Raw genomic sequence first — 18,063 nt, forward strand, 5'->3', positions numbered from 1 at the left:
CCCCAATAATTTTGCCGATATATAGAATACTTTATAAAGCTACTATATGCTGCTTGTGCCCCCTCAATAAAAACGTCTGATGATTTTTTTTCCTTGTCATGGAATTTTTGGTAGTTGATAGTGCCCCCAACTGAAAATGTATGATGGCTGTGCCCCCCCCCCCCCAACTGAAATTGCTACTTACGGGCCTGGGTGAACATGTATAGTGAATTTATGCAATGATCGAGTCACGAAAAATCAATCGTTTTTAAATTAAATTTTTATCATAGAGATTAAAAAAAATGAAAACTGCGATTTAATTAAATTTTTTATACTATATGTGTAAGGACTAATATACGAAAGCCCATTGAGCTTATTTTCGTAGATAAAAAAAATATATTTTTCGCGTTATATCGCGAAACTTTCGCGAATAAACGCGTAACTTTCGCGTTATAACGCGAAACTTTCGCGAATAAACGCGAAACTTTCGCGTTATAACGCGAAACTTTCCCTGTAAAACAGAGACATTTGCATAAGTCTACAGTTTGTTTTACTTTTTAATGATCTAGTTTATTCATTACAGTGAAAAACGAAAGACTATTTTGAACTTGTATTATCACGAGCTGAAATTTTATGTTTTCTCGCCATTGAATGTGTCTTTCCTCTTTCTAAATCTTTTTTGCCGTCACATTTTGTCTTTCTCAATGCTGTTCAATACAAGTGTTGAAGCGTATAGTAGAGGAGCGAAAATACAAGTCTAACTTTAATTAGATTGAACACTCTATATAGAATTTGAAATAAAAGATCTCAGAAAATTGACAACAATGAGGTAAATTTGTATTTCACGGAACAATTGTGTCACATCACATGAGTAACCTAATGTGAAAATTGGATGACAAATATTCGTATCAAATATTTCATCTCCGATAGACTCACTGAAGAAATACAAAATTGTATTTTAAGGTTGCACCATTTGGTCATACCATTACTTACGAAAACATTGACAATTTATTCAAAGAAAGCAACGAGTGGAGATCTTCCTGAGAAAAAAAAATAGTCTACAGAATTTCTTGGATTCAACAAGTGAAAAACAAGAAAATCTTTAAAGGAATATTCATTTAATTAATTAGTAGGGTTTTGAGATTAAATGCAAAATCAACACTAGTCTATCCATTTCTCGCATCAATTCTCTTTTACATCTTCTGAAGAAATGTCATTTATAAATTCATAGAAATCCCCCTCTGCGTTCATGTTTTTTATCTGTCAGTCAAGATCACAGGTTCCTACGAAAGCCCATTGAGCTCATTTTCGTAGATAAAAAAATATATTTTTCGCGTTATATCGCGAAACTTTCGCGAATAAACGCGTAACTTTCGCGTTATAACGCGAAAAATATATTTTTGTTACCTACGAAAATGAGCTCAATGGGCTTTCGTACTAATATTATTGGCATTGTTATTTATTCACTTTACTACTTTCTTTTTTATTAAATGACAGTAGCAATTGGTCGAACTGTCCCACGAATTTAATGAGTGAGGGTGGGACCCCCCCCCCTCCCCCTAACCTCTGTCTTTTTTGTAAATGTAATAGTTTTTTGCTTCTTATTTTATGTCAAAGCTCTAATCCCCCATTTATGAATTTATACTACTATAGTATAAGTTTACATGCTTGCTAATCTTGGTTGCCCTCTCTCCCTTGGGCCTGTTACATTTAAGCGGAGTAACTCAGAATGAGAGAGATAGCAAGTAGCCTCCCTTTGACATTTTTTTCATGTGTTGGCTAGGTCACAGCATACAGGCGATACTGAAATTACTTAAAACTATAAAGAGTTGTCACTGCCTTGGTTTATACAATGCAGGGCATTTGTCATAAATAGAGGCCTATCACAAGAATTACACGCGATTTGTAAAATCAATCTATTGTTTATTTGATTTGTCAACTCCAATTTTCTAGGTTCAGTATTTCGTAACATAATTTATGTTCAGAGGTCTCGGATCAGAAAAGGTTTTCACTAATAAAATCAATTAATCTTTTGTCTTAAAACGCCAATGGCGATTTCTGAAACGCATGTTGGGTATGGGTTATAATTATAATACATTGTAGTTAAAATATAATCTAGACTCTGTTGCCTAACATTAACCATTTGTATGCTGTCGATGCAGACTTCACGACATACACAATTTGTGTTTTGTAAGGTGCAAACAATCGTTATAAATACGTCTTGGTAATTGCATCCGATGTAATCTGTTTAATCTTCTAGGCTATTCCGATTCGACCACTCAGGAGAAAATAAAGATGTAGCCTACATGTTTCTCGAGTGATCTCCCTTTGATTACCATGGTCACTATGACCATGGTGACGAGGAAGCGGGAGTTGAAAAACAAAGCATTTAAATAAAAAGGCTATTAGGGGAAAACACTATACACAATATTTAAAAAAAAAACATTTCAACATAATTAATGATGAGTTAAATATAGATCAGCTACTTGAAGGAAAAGTCTTGGGTCAGGACTGAGGCACGTAGTACACGAAAAGTCGACATTAAATTGCATCTGCATGATGCTTAGCGAGAGTTTTTCGTACTTTTTTGGCACCATAACACAAAATAACTTATGATAAATAGAACATTTGCATTTCAAAACTTTTTAATATTTACAAAAGCAATATAGAATCTTCTTCTTTTCTATTAATGTAGGGTAATCCCCGTTATTTCCACTGTGTAAGTCGGTGCTAAGAGATTTGAATCGAACGAAAAGTATTAATTTCGATGTGGCCACACCCCTCGAACAAAATAAAAATATGCTTTATTTATTCCTATTTTCATTCTTTTTAATGGTATAAATTTTATTTTGTTCGAAGGGTGTGGCCACAGTAAAAATTTGAACCAAACACGAAAAAAATGCTTTATTTTGATAAAAAGTAGCAAAGTGCACGTGTTTAGACGTTTTCTGTACAAATATGACGTCATCAAATAAAAGAATTGGCATAAACTATTTAAGTTTGATAACCAAGGATAATATTTCTATTGTTAATTTTCTTCTTCCCCTCTGTTTAATTTTCCTGAAAAAATAGGCCGATTTAGCCCCTTCGTGGATTTAGCTCTTTCTCTGAAATACATTCAAAACGCTACTCCTCCTACAGTTTTGGCCTGATTTCAATATATCTTATCTTAGTAGAATTCATTAAAATACACTATTTTGTATCGGTTTTTGATTTTGATGAATGATGTTGCCAGGGTTACTAAAAATAGAAATTTCTGTGAAAAACTTTCAAAACACTACTCCTCCTACAGCTTTTAGTCTTAGTTCAATATAACTTGGCAGACAAGTAGACTACGTATTTTAAGATACATAATTCTGTGTATGGGTTTTTGATTTCGATGAATGATGTTTCCATGATTACTAAAAATAGAAATTTCTGTAAAATTCTTTCAAAAGGCTACTCCTCCTAAAATTTTAGTCTGATTGCAATAAATCTTGCCACAAAAAGAGACCAAACCAAAGATCATTATTCTATTTATTGTTGTTTAACGTTTTAAGTTTCAATTCCAAGTGCTACTTTTCTCTTCCTGTGTTTTACGTACAAACCAGTAGAGCTACAGTCTCGTCAGAGACTTCTGGGTAAGGTAAGCAGAACAAAAGTAAACTAGTATTATATAACAATTATTCCGTGGGGGAAGCTTTAGTATATGTATATAGTAAATGTTTGCTATGTATACGACACTAGCAGAGCACTGAGAATACCTGGTTCCATAGAAGAACAAGGTTCAATTCTATTCTGGTCCGACGAAAGACACTAAAGTACTGGTATGATGTTTTTAAGAAGAAAATCAGATGTATGTCATGTTCTTTTTTTTTTTTTTAATTTTACCTGGGTGGGTGTAAGTACAAATATTAGAACATGGTTTGATTCTTTCTTTATTTTATTATCATTAATTCGAAAATTTGAATATGATATGTCTTTCGGGCAGGGGGCATTCAGCGTCTACCATAGTACTCTACTTGTAGCAAAGATCATTCCCATTGCCTTAGCGTATAAATATATTATACACTTCATATGGTACTACATCTATAGCTTGCGTTTTCTTTATTGAGTACAGCCTTCTTGCAGGGAGTAAAAACCTAATTACCAAACCCTATAGCTAACCGACAAGTTTTTGACAGTTCATAAAATGTACCGAATTCTAACAAAAGAAGACCTACCTTTAAACAAAGTATTATCGAAAATTTCTTGCTTGAAGTTGATCTAATCATAATATACATGTACAGAAAATGAATCAAATTCCTTTAAAAACATCTGTAATTACAGATCTAGACATTACTTAGTGTTAAAAACGGGACTTAATTTCAAAGGTCATATTGTTACTGAGCAGCTCAGAAAGTTGATAAATTACTTTAAAACATACTGTATCAGCAAGAACTTCTTGTCAATCCGGCTCTCCATTCAAACACTTAAGTACCTATCTATCAGACCGATCATTTATCAATATCTAAAGTGATACCATAAATCAAGAATCCAGATCGTGGAAGATATATATCTGTTCACTTAAGAAGGAAATAAAACATGATTTATTGCAATATTTATTGAATTCCCCTCGCTCTTCAAATGTCTTGGGTAAAGGAAAAAGAAAACATGGAATATGTATTGCTAATATGTAATTGATCTAAATACCTGTGTATAATGTATTATTTTAAAACTTTTCCGTGACTGAAATATTCTAGTTATGCATCTTATGTAGAGCATTTACGAGACTATTAATAGCCTTAATTGAAATAGAAACAATTTAGTGAATTCCATGCATAAAGTCATGTCGTAGCGCAAGAATATTTCAATTATTCAAAAATGATAGATTAAAGAGATTCTGAAGAGTCAGACAAACTGTTTGCATGACGACACCAAGCGATGACACGGAATAGAACAAGTTCTATTCCATCTGTCAAGATGCAACACCTATTAAAATCAACACAAGGCCTATTTACACTGTGAATTTAGATGCATGCATCCAAGATGCATGTTTCAAGATGCATAGTGTAAACCGACCTTAATTAAAATTGTAAATTCATGGCCCCCCAGAATCAAGCTCCAGAGTGGGGCTAAGATGGTCATAAATTGAAAAAAACATGCATCCTGATTCCATACACAAAAGGCCAATGGGCCTTCTCAATCACCTGAGCATCATGAGGTTTTCAGACTACGACGATTTTGGTTTTGTGAAGCCTCTTTAATCATTACCAAATTTTTATGCATCTTGACTCCTGGAAGCTGTGGAATAAACATAATTACATTGCATGTATAATAAATTTAGATATAAGACCAACTTTGTCTCAGCCCATAACCTGATCCCTGGACTCGGGGGAATGATTCTTATAATTTTTAAGGAAGGAAAGATGATCCTAATACCTTTACATTCATGCAAACAATTAATCTATGAATAAAGAAGATTTTAAGAGATGTAATGAGTTTTCAATATATGAGAAACTTAGCCTAAAAATAAGGTCTGAACCATGGACAAGATAGCTATGAATTTTTAATGAAAGGGCTAAGCTGTCATGATAATCTTGCGAACAGTTTTTCTGCTAAATGTCCATTAGTAAAAAAGAAAATTTTCAAACTGGAAGTTGTTAAGTATTTCCAATAAGGCAATATACGACCAACTGAGCCCTACCTCTGAACCTGAATGCTGGACCAATTTTACAAATTTGGTAAATGGTGAAGTACCTATTGTAATCTTATTCATTGTTATCGATTTTCCAAAGATATGTCCTTCAGAAAAGCAAGATTTCATAGATAGGGTGTATTTTCATCCACCTTAACTGCCTAACCATGGGCCCCGGGGGTTGCATTTCTCAATTTTTGAAGAGGTTTAGTTATTATAATCCTGCAAATTGCCTGGAAGATTTTATAACATGTAATGCATTTTTCAATATACTGTGGACTCATCATTGGTCGTGGCACTCTTACCCGACGAACAGATTTCTTCATAGTATCGATTGATCGAATCTTTGTAAATATGTATTTAGGATGTAAAAGGTAAAGATAACGAACAGTGAGCGATCTCAAAATCCATAAACAATAAAAATATGTGAAGAGGGCATAAATACGGAGTCCTGGAAATTCCAAAGGTGGGATCAGGTGCCTAGGAGGGGTAAGCATCCCCTGTTGACCGGTCACACCTGCCGTGAGCCCTATGTATTGATCAGGTTGACGGAACTATTTGTAGTCAATTCAGTACAAAAACCAAGGCCTAACAACTGGTATGAAACAAGTCAGCCAAAAAACGACCCAATAATAGGTTATATTTCCTAACAAGGTCATTATAACGACCATAGAATTTACGAAATGCTGACTTTAAACGAGGTTGTTGAAATCCCTGTGACATCAACATATCAGCGAGTAGCCTGCCTCGCTTTAAAAATTAATCGTACTCAGAGCAAGCTCTTGAGAAGCGAACAAGTTGGAGGACATTAAAACCATAAGCAGATGATAGTGGAATATTACTATCCTGTACATAAATAAGGGAAAGTGACGATGGAAAAACTAAAGTTATCTCGTTTGTCATACAATATAGTTGTTAATTGGCCTTTATCGTCTATAGTCAGTAAAACATCTAAATATCAAACGGATGCGGCAGACTCTGTGTATCTTTTATTTCAAGTTTACTGGGATATATCGAGTCGACATATGAATGAAAATAACTATTGTTAATTGAAAAAAAATCGTCGATATATCTGAATGTCGAATTGAAGGCCACAGCTAGTGTTTTCTTTTAATCATGTAGAAGTTTTTGAAGAAATTCTGCTTCATAAGAATATAAAAACAGGTCAGCTAATGAAGGAGCACAATTAGAGGCCATCGAAATTCCAACAGTTTGTTGGAAAAGTTGGACTCCGAAGACTACAAAAATGTTGTCAATGAGGAACTCCAGCATCATTTTAATATTAACTTCAAAGTACTTGTGTGTACAATGAGAGTGGTTTTTAACGAAGTAATTTTGCTGATGACCAATCACAAGATGTGAAAATTTCCAATTCCGTTTTTATTTAAGAAGCAGTTGTCTATGATATCAAAAAGGCTACATTTTAATTTATCGTGAGGAATTGTTGTATAAAGTGTAGAAAAGTTGTAAGTTTTGATTTTATATATTTTTGAAAAATTTGTAATTTTAAAGTTTCTAAAAGTTCTTTCGAGTTTTTGAGGATTCACATCTGATTTACACCACTTCTAGAATTATCTGTAGCACGTCTGAAGTTTCTCCTTTACAGCAGTTAATATTTTTGTAAGGAGCAAAAAATGGTTTGGTGGAGCATTTGCTGGACCCAGCAATGTATCTTTCATTGTATTTTTATGAAATTTAGGAATCCAGTACAGGTAGGGTAGATTGAACTCACCTTGGTTGACTGGTATATTAAAAGTATTAAACACTGAAATGTGATTTTGAAGAATTTCTTCTTTGGAAAGGAAACTGTGAGTATATGTAGGATTTCAAGACGTAGAATTAAAACCAAGTTCTTCCAAAATACAATTATAATAATGAGCCTTACAAACAAAGACGATATTGTTACCAGTCTTGTCTGCTGGAACCTTAACATATTTTTCGTGTAGTCGCTCTAACACTTTCGTCACTTCCGATTTAGTAAAAACGGAAGGGTAGATGGTTCGCATTTTGCCTTTAAATTTTCTAATACGAATCTTTTATAAATTTCTAAAACACTTAATCCATTCTGACAAAGTATTCTTCTTCCTTTTCATATTCACCCCCAACGTTTGACATAATCCTCGACAGAATTCACAATGGAAATAAAGTTCCTTCGCCTATTGAAAGATCGGGGCTCCCTGTATTTAGGACCTTTAATAATGATAGCTTAAAGGTATTCATTTTCAACTATATCAACATCATCAGTAATGACGTGTCCAGCGGGACTGTAGTTGAAAGACGAAGAAGAGCAATAGCACTTAAGAGGATTTTGTTTTAGATGTTTTATATCTAGGCACTTTAGGGTTTGTTTACAATTGAAAAGTTTGGACGTAACAGTTTCTGAATATCTGTAGGAAATGCAGGGTGTAGACCAGCTTGAAATATGGTGGAATGCAAGACTGGACATTTTTATGATTAAGAGAATTACTGATGTTCACAGCATCTATTCTTTGCTTGCAAATTTAAGCTTAAGGAAGCGACGGGTTAAGTCAGAATTATCTTCCGACATACGTGGTGGTTTAAAGAGCTTGTGCTGGGCAACATTCGTTATCACAAAAAACTAGCTTGTATTCTGCTGTTGTATTCTGCAGTTGAAGAATTTACATATGAACTCGCTTAAGCTTCATTTAAAAAAATTAAGGAAACAGAATAAAGTTTAGTGCGAATATGATGAAGACCTAAATGTTTATTAATATCAGGCAGAAGTGAATCAAAAGAGATACCATGTATATTTGGTTTATAGTAGGATCGATGTAGGTGTAACCCACTAAATTACGTCCCCATAAACAAGGACAAATTTGATTCCCCACGAACATTGACTCCCACGAATTAAAATGAGACAACAGTACCGGTATATCCCCACCTTGGAGTCTGACCTCTGGGGTCATGAATTTCACAAACTTGGTTAAGGGTTTATTATGATGATCATGCCAACAGTTTCACTGCTTGATGTCCAGAGGTAAGGAAGAAGATTGCATTAATCTTCATGGTTTTGGCCCCACCGTCAGGTCCTATGGAGGCAAAAACCATGAAATTTGTCATATTTCCCCTTTCCCCACACAGACTTATTTTCTGGATGATTAAGCAAAGATTTTTCTTACGATCATACTTGTTGCATACGACAAAACTCCGCTTAGAGTTGAAACCCCTATGATACATGTACATCAACGAAACCCTGCACGTGCCTCTTTACACAGTACTCATGGACATCGTTTGCATGATTAAAGTGAAAGCAGGCCTTCTACCGAATTATAAAATCCCCGTCCTTCGTGGGGCTAAGTTAGTCATATATTGAAAATTTTTATACAGTGTACTTTATCTTCTTTACCTGAGCTTCCAGGAGATAAGCTGTCTGAAAATGATGAATTATTATAGAATCCTCACCAAAGTTAATTGTTGTCGAGACCAGAGTGCCAGCTTTTAGGTGGAGCTGAAGTGATCATAGCGCATGTACTGCATCATGATACCCAGATGACCATCAAGCCCCAAGGGTCTCTTGTTCAACTTGGTTTTTGACTTTGGAACGCTTCTTTTCAATGGGTTGATGAAATGGTAAATCGGGAATGTTGAGATCCTATCTCTGATTATCTATAATACAATATCAGAGCTTTGAAAATCCAAACAAATGTATCATATATCACAATTACACGGGGAACAAAGCTGAAAACATGTTTCAAGTTTGATTCTAAATCAATATGTATAAAACTTTACATATTAAATTGTTTTGCTCACCTGAGTGACTCATCTGGCCTATAGGTATTGTGCATCGCCAGTGTTGCGTAATTTCTTTTCTTCCTTAGAACCAATTGGCAACTTTCAATCAAACTTGACGCAAAGCATCATTGGGATATTGAGATTCAAGTAAGAGACATAACCCCTTTTTAAGGGAAGATACTTGTAATTAGGAAATATAGAAAACAGAGAGGTTTTATTTAAAAATCTTCTCTAGAACCAACAAGCGAGAAAGAAAAGTTGTATGGAATCTACCTGCTATAGTAAAGATTCCAGTTTGTTTAAACCAAGGGCCTTTTACATTTAACATGTAAAGTTTTATTTTGATTCAGTATCACAGTTGTATCATGTATTCAGCTTTGTCATCAATGTGGTGTTCGACATATGATCTCACAGCTCTACACAAATGTGTCGTATCAAAGAAGAGATTCCCCATTTATATTTTTCATGATTTTAAGTATTAAAAATATTACATGGATTTTACACTGAGATTTTTTAAGCTATATAAAATATAGCTGGACACGATATTTTTTAAAATTCGAAATCTAGATCTGTTGAAAGTTGGTCCAAGAATGCCGGCATGTCTAAACTGAGCCAATAATCTTATAAACGAAGCTCGCTCACTTTTAGCGTTTAACAATATCAGATTGAAGTATTAACAAAAAGACTTATATGAAAATATCTTCTTGACAATTAGTTTACATACATCCAGTCACTTAGTCAGCGATTCCATAATACATGTAGATTGGTAATGATCGTTGCCTGCAGTGTTTCTTGCCAACAAATTGACAATTCATGCAAGGCAACCTAAAAGCCCCCCCCCCCCTTTCCATATTAGACATCTCAAAACGGACAGAAAGCAACAACAAAGGACATAATATACAACGTATAAAGTGTGTTATTAAATCTGTGTTATCTAGCTCAAATCAAGAACACAGAAAGTCTAATTGACTTGCGTGTACAGTTACCATATATACTTCCACTTCCGTCCTAGCTGTCCTCTGGCTAACCCCGACACGAGGATACACGATCCCTCACGTGTTTGATCTACTTCAGTTTCGAGCTGAAATGTACAGCTTTCTGTAGACCAGAGTCATTGTTACAATGTTAATAGTCTCTACAAATCAACATTTGGCAATCTGCACTGGTTTACATATCTTACAACCAATTCAGGCATGCCTTGCTTTAAAATAAACACCCTATATTTTACACAACTGTTTAAAAAATATACTATATGTAACTGCGATAATAAATTTTTAGCGTTTAAGGATAAATAACACAAACAAACTTTTTTTCAGAAATCAGCAATATTTTTAATAGATTTATATTCAAGTAGGTAACCTGAATAATGTTTGCCGTGTAAAGTGGGAGAATTTTGTAAGATTTTGACACAATGTTAAAATAATGCATAGAATTATATAGAAACCAAAACAAAGTCGCAAATTTTAGCACCAAAGAAAACTTCCAATTTCTTTATATTTTAGGGATTATTTATTGATATCGTTTCTATTCAAAATCAGTCAAAAAATATATATCAATCCAGGCATCGGATTTTTGTTTGTGTTATATATCCTTAAATTGAGCATATAAGTGTATATATCATTAGTTGCTTTATCTAAGCAAATTGATAGTACGGTGATTGTTGAAGTAACGAGATATTTAATATTGCATTGCATAATTTTAATTAATGACATCTTACACAATATTTTTTGTTCCTTGAACTTGCTCCAGCAGTAAAATCCCTGTTTGAATCAAAATTACCATATTTAATCTGTTTCTCGTCCGATCAACAAATATATTAGACAGAAGAATATTCAAGTTGTGTTATACAATATGCAAACATATTTGTCCGCGCACACAAACGCACTAGCTTATTGGCCGAGTCTATCTAGGATTTAAGATGCTAGTAATTTACACCTTCTTTATGAATGGTGCTTTATGTTGGTTGATCAACAAATGGAAAGACATCTATTTGCAAAGCACGGCAAGAGAGTTCAGGGTTAAAGATTTTTACCTTTGTTAATTTTTGCTTCTTCACACAAATGTTTCTACTTTTTTTTTCTAAAAGAAATGTTTTAATAGGAAAAAGATACATTAAAGATGAATAAGCAGACAAACACGTGATTTTCTTACTATATTCAATCTTTCATGGTCATCTACGTATCGGGCATGCATTATCTAAACCCAGTTCGGGGGGATGATTTTGAATCTACACTTTATCAGGATTCTTATTTTCTCGAAAGGAGAATTTTTACAATATTTTCCCTAAAACTTTCCCCACATATATATGCCTTTTAAGGAGGCCCCATCCTGGTAATATTATATCAGCCATAATTTGAAATTTTACTAGCATTACATGTAATGATTACCTTAAATATAAAGGAGATGGGTGAACAAGGGGCGCTTCCAAATACTTTAATTCTAGATAAAATATCAAAGAAAATTTTGTTATAATTGAGATTTAATTTTCACCTTCATGTTTGTCGCACTATAGACATTGCGCTCGCCTTGTTCGCCCATCTTCTTTGTCAGTTCTGCTTCAGAAGCTCTTGAGAAGATTTTTTTGATGACTTGACATGAATTTTATAAACTTCATCCTATTTTTCTTTTTTTAACCCCCCTCCTTTGAAAGGGACAAAGCCGCCCTTTTTAACGAACTTGTATGTCCATCAAATAGCGTTGCTTTTAGGTGAGTGTGATTGGAATTGTCCCTGTAATTGGGAAAGGAAATGAAAATATTCAAAATTTTACATACGAACATCTGCAGAAAACTTAACGACAGACTACAAGCAGATTGTAAAGGGTCAGGTCATATAATGATGAGAACACAGGGTGTAATGTATACTGAGTAATCTTCATAAAAGACAGCCCTGACGAGCCATAATTTTCAATAGCAACTTACGTTTACTAATACCAGCAGTATAAGGTTTCCTAATAAATATTAGTAATATGTGTACAAATATGGAGTAACTGTTAAAACAGTTTGCACAACATCTAATTTGTCTTTGTGTTTCAAGAAAGTGCTTTGTATATCACTCTCTTTCTTGCTTTTTAAAACCTCTGATAGCATTTAGACTATATACTTATGATTTATCATTACAGATTTCTTTGGACCAAAAATATGATATTTATTTTCATTCTACTCTAAACAATTACAAATGAAAATGCTATACGATATGTTATGTCAAACTTCTACATTTCAGCAAATTTAATACTTATTTTTTTGTGCCAAGCAAATTGTTTCCAGGATAGTGATACACTGAATATAAGATGTTAGTGGAAAAACAGCTGCCTGACGAACAGGCTGGCTGTAGGAGAGGAAGGAGCACAACAGAACAATGAAATATGGAGATAACAAACAGTATTCAAGCTCAAAAGTCCATTAAAACAATACAAATCGGGAGCAGAGCAAACACGGACCTCTAAAACATCAGAGGTTGGATCAGGTATCATGCAGGAGTGAGCATCCCCTGCCGACCGGTCACACCAGCTGTGTACTCATTGTCGTGATCTGGAAAAACGGAAAAATCCGTAGACAATTCAGTGTGTAAATAATGGCCTAACAAATAGTATGAAAAATGTCGGTCAACATTTGATTTAATGATAGATTGTACTTGCTGACAAGGTCATTGTGTCATATTGTAATTTTTGAATTTACCGGGTGGTAGTATATACAAAAATTACAATATTCAAAAATTACAATATGACAATTGCATCGACCATAGAACTTGCAAAATGATGACTTTAAACGAGACTGTTGTTATTCTTGTTTCATCAATTTGTTTGTCAATAGCTGCTTCGCTTTAGAAATTGTTCGTACGTAGAGCATGCTTTAGCGTATCGAATCAACCGAGAGACATAAACCCCATATGCAGATGATAAGGGTATATTGCTACATAAGTAAGGGAGGTTGACGATCGAAAAGTTGATGTCACCACGTTTATTATAAAGCTTTGTTGTTAGGTTACCGTTAACATCTTTTTCTAGTTAAATACCCAAATATGAAACAGATGTGTCAGACTCCGTGGTATCTTTTTTTTTCAAGCTTACTGGGATATATCGAGTATGGATGGATCGACATATGAATGGGCGTAACTATTGTTAATTCATAATACGTCATCGATAAATCTAATTTTTTTGTCTTCTTATGTTTAAGATTTTGAACAAATTCTGCTTCATTTGAGTACAAAAATAGATCTGCTGATAACGGGGCGCAATTGGTATTCACGGGAATTCCGACAGATTGTTGGAAGACCTGGTCTCCAAAAACTACTTAGATATTGTCAATCAGAAACTCAAGCATCTTTTTAATGTCAACTTCAGAGTAGTTGTGTGTACAATCAGAATGTTTTTAACAAAATAATGTTGCAAATGACCAATAACAAGGTAAGTGAATTTACGAGTTCCATTTTTATTGAAAAAGCAGCTGTCAACTACTAGAATTAACAATCCGTAACATCATAGAACAATGCATCGAATGAAATTGTTTGTAAAATACATTGATTTTAAGAAGCATTTGATTCCATTCATAGAGACAGCATATGGTCTATGATGAAGACCTATGGCATCCCAGACAAACTGGTCAGAATGGAGAAACTTCTATACGAGTCATTCCAATGTGCAGTCCTCAACTACGGTAAAGAATCCTGGTAACAACTGGAGTGAAGCAGGGTTGTACAATGTCTGGATTTGTACTTATGTTGGTTATAGACTTCATAATGAAGAGAACTACAGAAAGAGAACCAATTGGAATAAGGGAGAACTTCACCACAAAACTTGAAGCTCTAGACTTTTCAGACGAATAAGTGATCTATTTTCTTCAAAATTTCACGACACCCAAAAGACAAAGACTGCATCAAAATGCAAGTCGAGTTGGCCTCAGAATAAACACAAGAAAACGAAAGTAATGAGATCCAACTCCAGCATAAGATGGACAAGACCTAAAGGAACATTTACTTTCCTTGGAGGTGTGATAACAACAAAAGGAGGACATAACGAGGACATTACCAACAGACTGGGGAAAGCTAAGTCTCAATTCTTCTGGCTAAGAAAAATTTGGAGCTCGTCATTATTTTCCATTCAAACAAAAGTTATTTAACAGCTTGGCCCTTTCTGTTCTCATGTATGAAAGTAAGAAATAGAAAACAACGGAACGAGACAAAAAAATCGACATCTTCCAAAATAGATGCCTGAGAAAAGTCCTGAGGGGAAGTTGGCCAGATAAAATATCGAATAAAGAACTCCATCATAGAATAAAAACAAAAGGAGCAAGTGTAATAATAATACTCAGGAAGTGGCTTGGATTGGACATACTAAAGATGGAGAACACCGAGATTTGTACCACCGCACTTGCATGGCACACAGAAGGAAGGAAGAAAGTAGGCTAGCCTAAAACAAAGTGGAGCAGGAACGATTGCAGTTGGGGTGGAATAGCTGGGCGTCATGCAACAAGGGCAGCAGCCGGAGACAGAAACAGGTGAAGGCAGTGTATTGGGGTGGTAAGGTGGTAAAAGTTAGTTTTAAAATCACTGAATTTTAAAATTTAATGTAACTCATGGCCGTAGGAACCGGGGGCGGGCCGGGTGGCCGAGTATCTCCCTTACAATTTTGCCGATGTATTCTATACTATAGAAAGCTTACTTTATGTATGTGCTCCCTCATTAAATACGTCTGGTGACCTTTTTTGAGAGTCTGCCAAGGAACTTTTGCTTGGTGTTGCCCCCCCCCTTTCCAAACTGAAAATATTTGATTGTGCCCTCCCCAATGAAATTGCTTCCGACGGACCTGTAACTAATTTCTTTTGCGATCATAAACATAATTTTGTGTTATACCTCGTACTTAGAGTTAAAAGACTTTAGCTTTTAAAAAAAAAGTTATTTGGGGTAAGCTGGACATTTTTATCTGCAAGGAATATTCTATCTCTAAATAGGATATTTTAATATAATTGTTATTGCACCATCAAACACATGAATGGATTAATTAACCTATCAAAGCACATTACTATACAAAATTTCATCAAAAGAAACAATAATCAGTTTAAGATTCGCGCGAATAATTTATCATTGTTATCTTTAAAGCAATCACTCAAAGCTAGATCTACTCTGTTTACTTCTTAGGTGTGTCAAGTTCACATTAGTAAGTCAAGGATATAGTAACGTGTTGTGTTTTAATTGTTTACTTCGATAAAAGCCGCAAATCTCTGTTCTTAACGCAATTATTGACTAAATCTCGCGAGATTTCTCTATGTTTTGGGAAATCTCTCGAGATTACTTCACTTCCCTCTTCAGTAGTTGCATCTGACAAAAATAGCATTATAGAGCACGAGGAAAATCAATATTTCATGATGACATGTATTGCTAATCTGTAAAGCCGATTTAATTACTCGGTATCACGCTCCTTAAACAGAAAATAAAACAATAAAAATTTCCTAGTTGATAAACCATAATAAGTTCTGAATGTACTCTGTATAATCATTTATAGATACTTTAAAAATATGACATTGCCCAAGGTATGGGTTATAGATAAATAATCTACGCAAACATAATTATTTGAAATACAATTACGTGTTTATTAAAATTACCCAACTAAAATACAAATATATTAGTCTTCAAGTTTACATGAAGTCTTACAACAAAGGTAATGTGAGTATATTTTTGTGTGTTCATTGGTAGATTGTATTATGGAAATATGCACTCACCAAATGCATGATCAGAAACGATGCAATCAAATAATATGCAGGCGCAAATAGATTCTTCTTGCGCAGAAATCCGACAGAACACTAATAGCAATGTAAATATTTATTATAAAATGAATTTATTCATTAGAAGAGCACCTACTGTCGGCCAATGAAGTAGAATATGATTGGTGTCATTAACTTCTAAGTCTGACTAATTTAAAAGGTCCAGAGACCTTGTACTTTGTTTTGAATAACATTTAGCCAACCTATAGCTCGTATCATCGGGACGCCCCTCCCCTCAATGGCGGCAGCCAGAGTATAAAACAGACGACAATGACATCAACGTTATATTTTCATCAGGACAATATTTGACAGTCACGGATTCCTGCGCTGTGTTTTATATCTTGCTGATTTGCTGTACCTAGCATTCTCAAGGTAATTATTACATTAATTAATTGTTATTTTTATTTTGGTGTTGTATCATTGCAGTGTTTATTCGATTAACACCTACGTTTATTGAATTATGGCTTAACGTCTTAGTCACATGCTGGCGCGCTTTTTGCAGTTAGTGTTACAATGTTCGTTATGCCAAGTGAATACAGTAATATTTTCTTTGATCGATTAGGAAAAGTCAGTATTCAGTAGGGCAAGCAACTCTTTTTTTCCGATTTTTTACGCTATATATATATATATAAAGCAATGCTGCTTAGTGTTCATTGAAACTTTGTCTCTAGAATGAGTCTCTTTGCTTAAAGTGTATTTCATAGTTAAGTAATTAATAGTTCTCCTTTTTCTCAACAGACAGCAAGCATGTTGCTGAAACACGAATTCAGATTCCATGAAACCGAACAGGACTGGATGAACTCACTTCCGGTGGTTGATTCTTTGGTTACGGGACGTCATGTCATAATCGACTACATGACGGACCAGCAGCTCTCGGAGACCTACTGCATGATTCAGGAGGCCGCCCAACATGGAGACGGATACGGAATCGACGAGTTCGACTCCGAGAAAGACTTCCGTCATGAAATCGAGGGCAGCGACTGTTTCGCTGTCGTCAGCAAAGACAGTGGAGAACTTCTCGCTGGACTGATTTTGGCTGTAAGCAAGTTTTACCGAGGTATGAGCGGTGTTTGTGACCCTTTCATCATCGTGAAACCCACAGAGAGAAATCAAAAGCTCGGCGAGTTCTGTATGCGGAAGGCAATCCAGTTCTCTAAAAAGCTTGGCTACATGGGAATGTACGTGGACACTTTCTCCAACAATCACGCAATGCAGCGAATCATTGAAAAGATTGGAGGATTCCAGCGCGTGGGTTTCCTTCCTCTGGGAGGAAGACTTCAGACGGGTCAGCTAGTAGGTTCTGTCATCTATTACCGTGACCTATCACCTAAAAAACCCGAGAATACGTGAACTTTGACTGAGGAATATGAATCTATCTGATGCCCAAATATCAGATAACTTTACTGTCATATCAAATGACAGTTCTGTCATGCTAATGAGCTTCACTGTGTTAGTCGAGTGCGGGCGCTTTCTACATGAAAACTGTGTCCCGCCACGACCATGTTGAGTAGTTGTACATGTACAAGCTTGTAGATCTAAAATGAACAGTGTTACATGTATGTACATAATTTGTGATTTGCATCAAATGAATGATACCGGCTCAAGCCTTAAAACATTTCCACACAAGATGCTACTTTAGTCAGTTTACAACTATTGTTTGTTGAGGTTTATACAAATACTATGTATTATACAACCATAGTAAAAGGTTAACACTATATCTGTTTTCCTCTTTATTTCTGAATTACCAATAACAAATATAAAAGAATGGGAGAGAAAAAAAATCTTAAAACAACGTTAAACATGGTGCATCTATTGGAGAGAATTTACGTTTTAAAGTTTTATTAATTAAGACAGGAGTCCAAGAATACCCAATGATGAGTAGTAAATGTCATTTCATTTTTACCAATTTTTTCATCGA

At 34.8% G+C, this 18,063-nt stretch overlaps 1 protein-coding gene across 1 annotated transcript; it reads left to right on the plus strand.

The window, feature by feature from the left end:
• The first annotated feature begins 16,326 nt into the window (after positions 1 to 16,326).
• Positions 16,327 to 17,860, plus strand: LOC133190111 (uncharacterized). The gene is made up of 2 exons (XM_061325583.1): positions 16,327 to 16,517; positions 16,884 to 17,860. The coding sequence occupies exon 2, from the start codon at positions 16,893 to 16,895 to the stop codon at positions 17,493 to 17,495; it is 603 nt and encodes a 200-aa protein (XP_061181567.1). The 5' UTR covers positions 16,327 to 16,517; positions 16,884 to 16,892; the 3' UTR covers positions 17,496 to 17,860.
• Positions 17,861 to 18,063: the final 203 nt, after the last annotated feature.

This window comes from Saccostrea echinata, unplaced genomic scaffold, assembly GCF_033153115.1.
Source record: "Saccostrea echinata isolate AGI-Se365-2 ecotype Australia unplaced genomic scaffold, CSIRO_AGI_Sech_v1 ptg000020l, whole genome shotgun sequence".
NCBI lineage: Eukaryota > Metazoa > Mollusca > Bivalvia > Ostreida > Ostreidae > Saccostrea > Saccostrea echinata.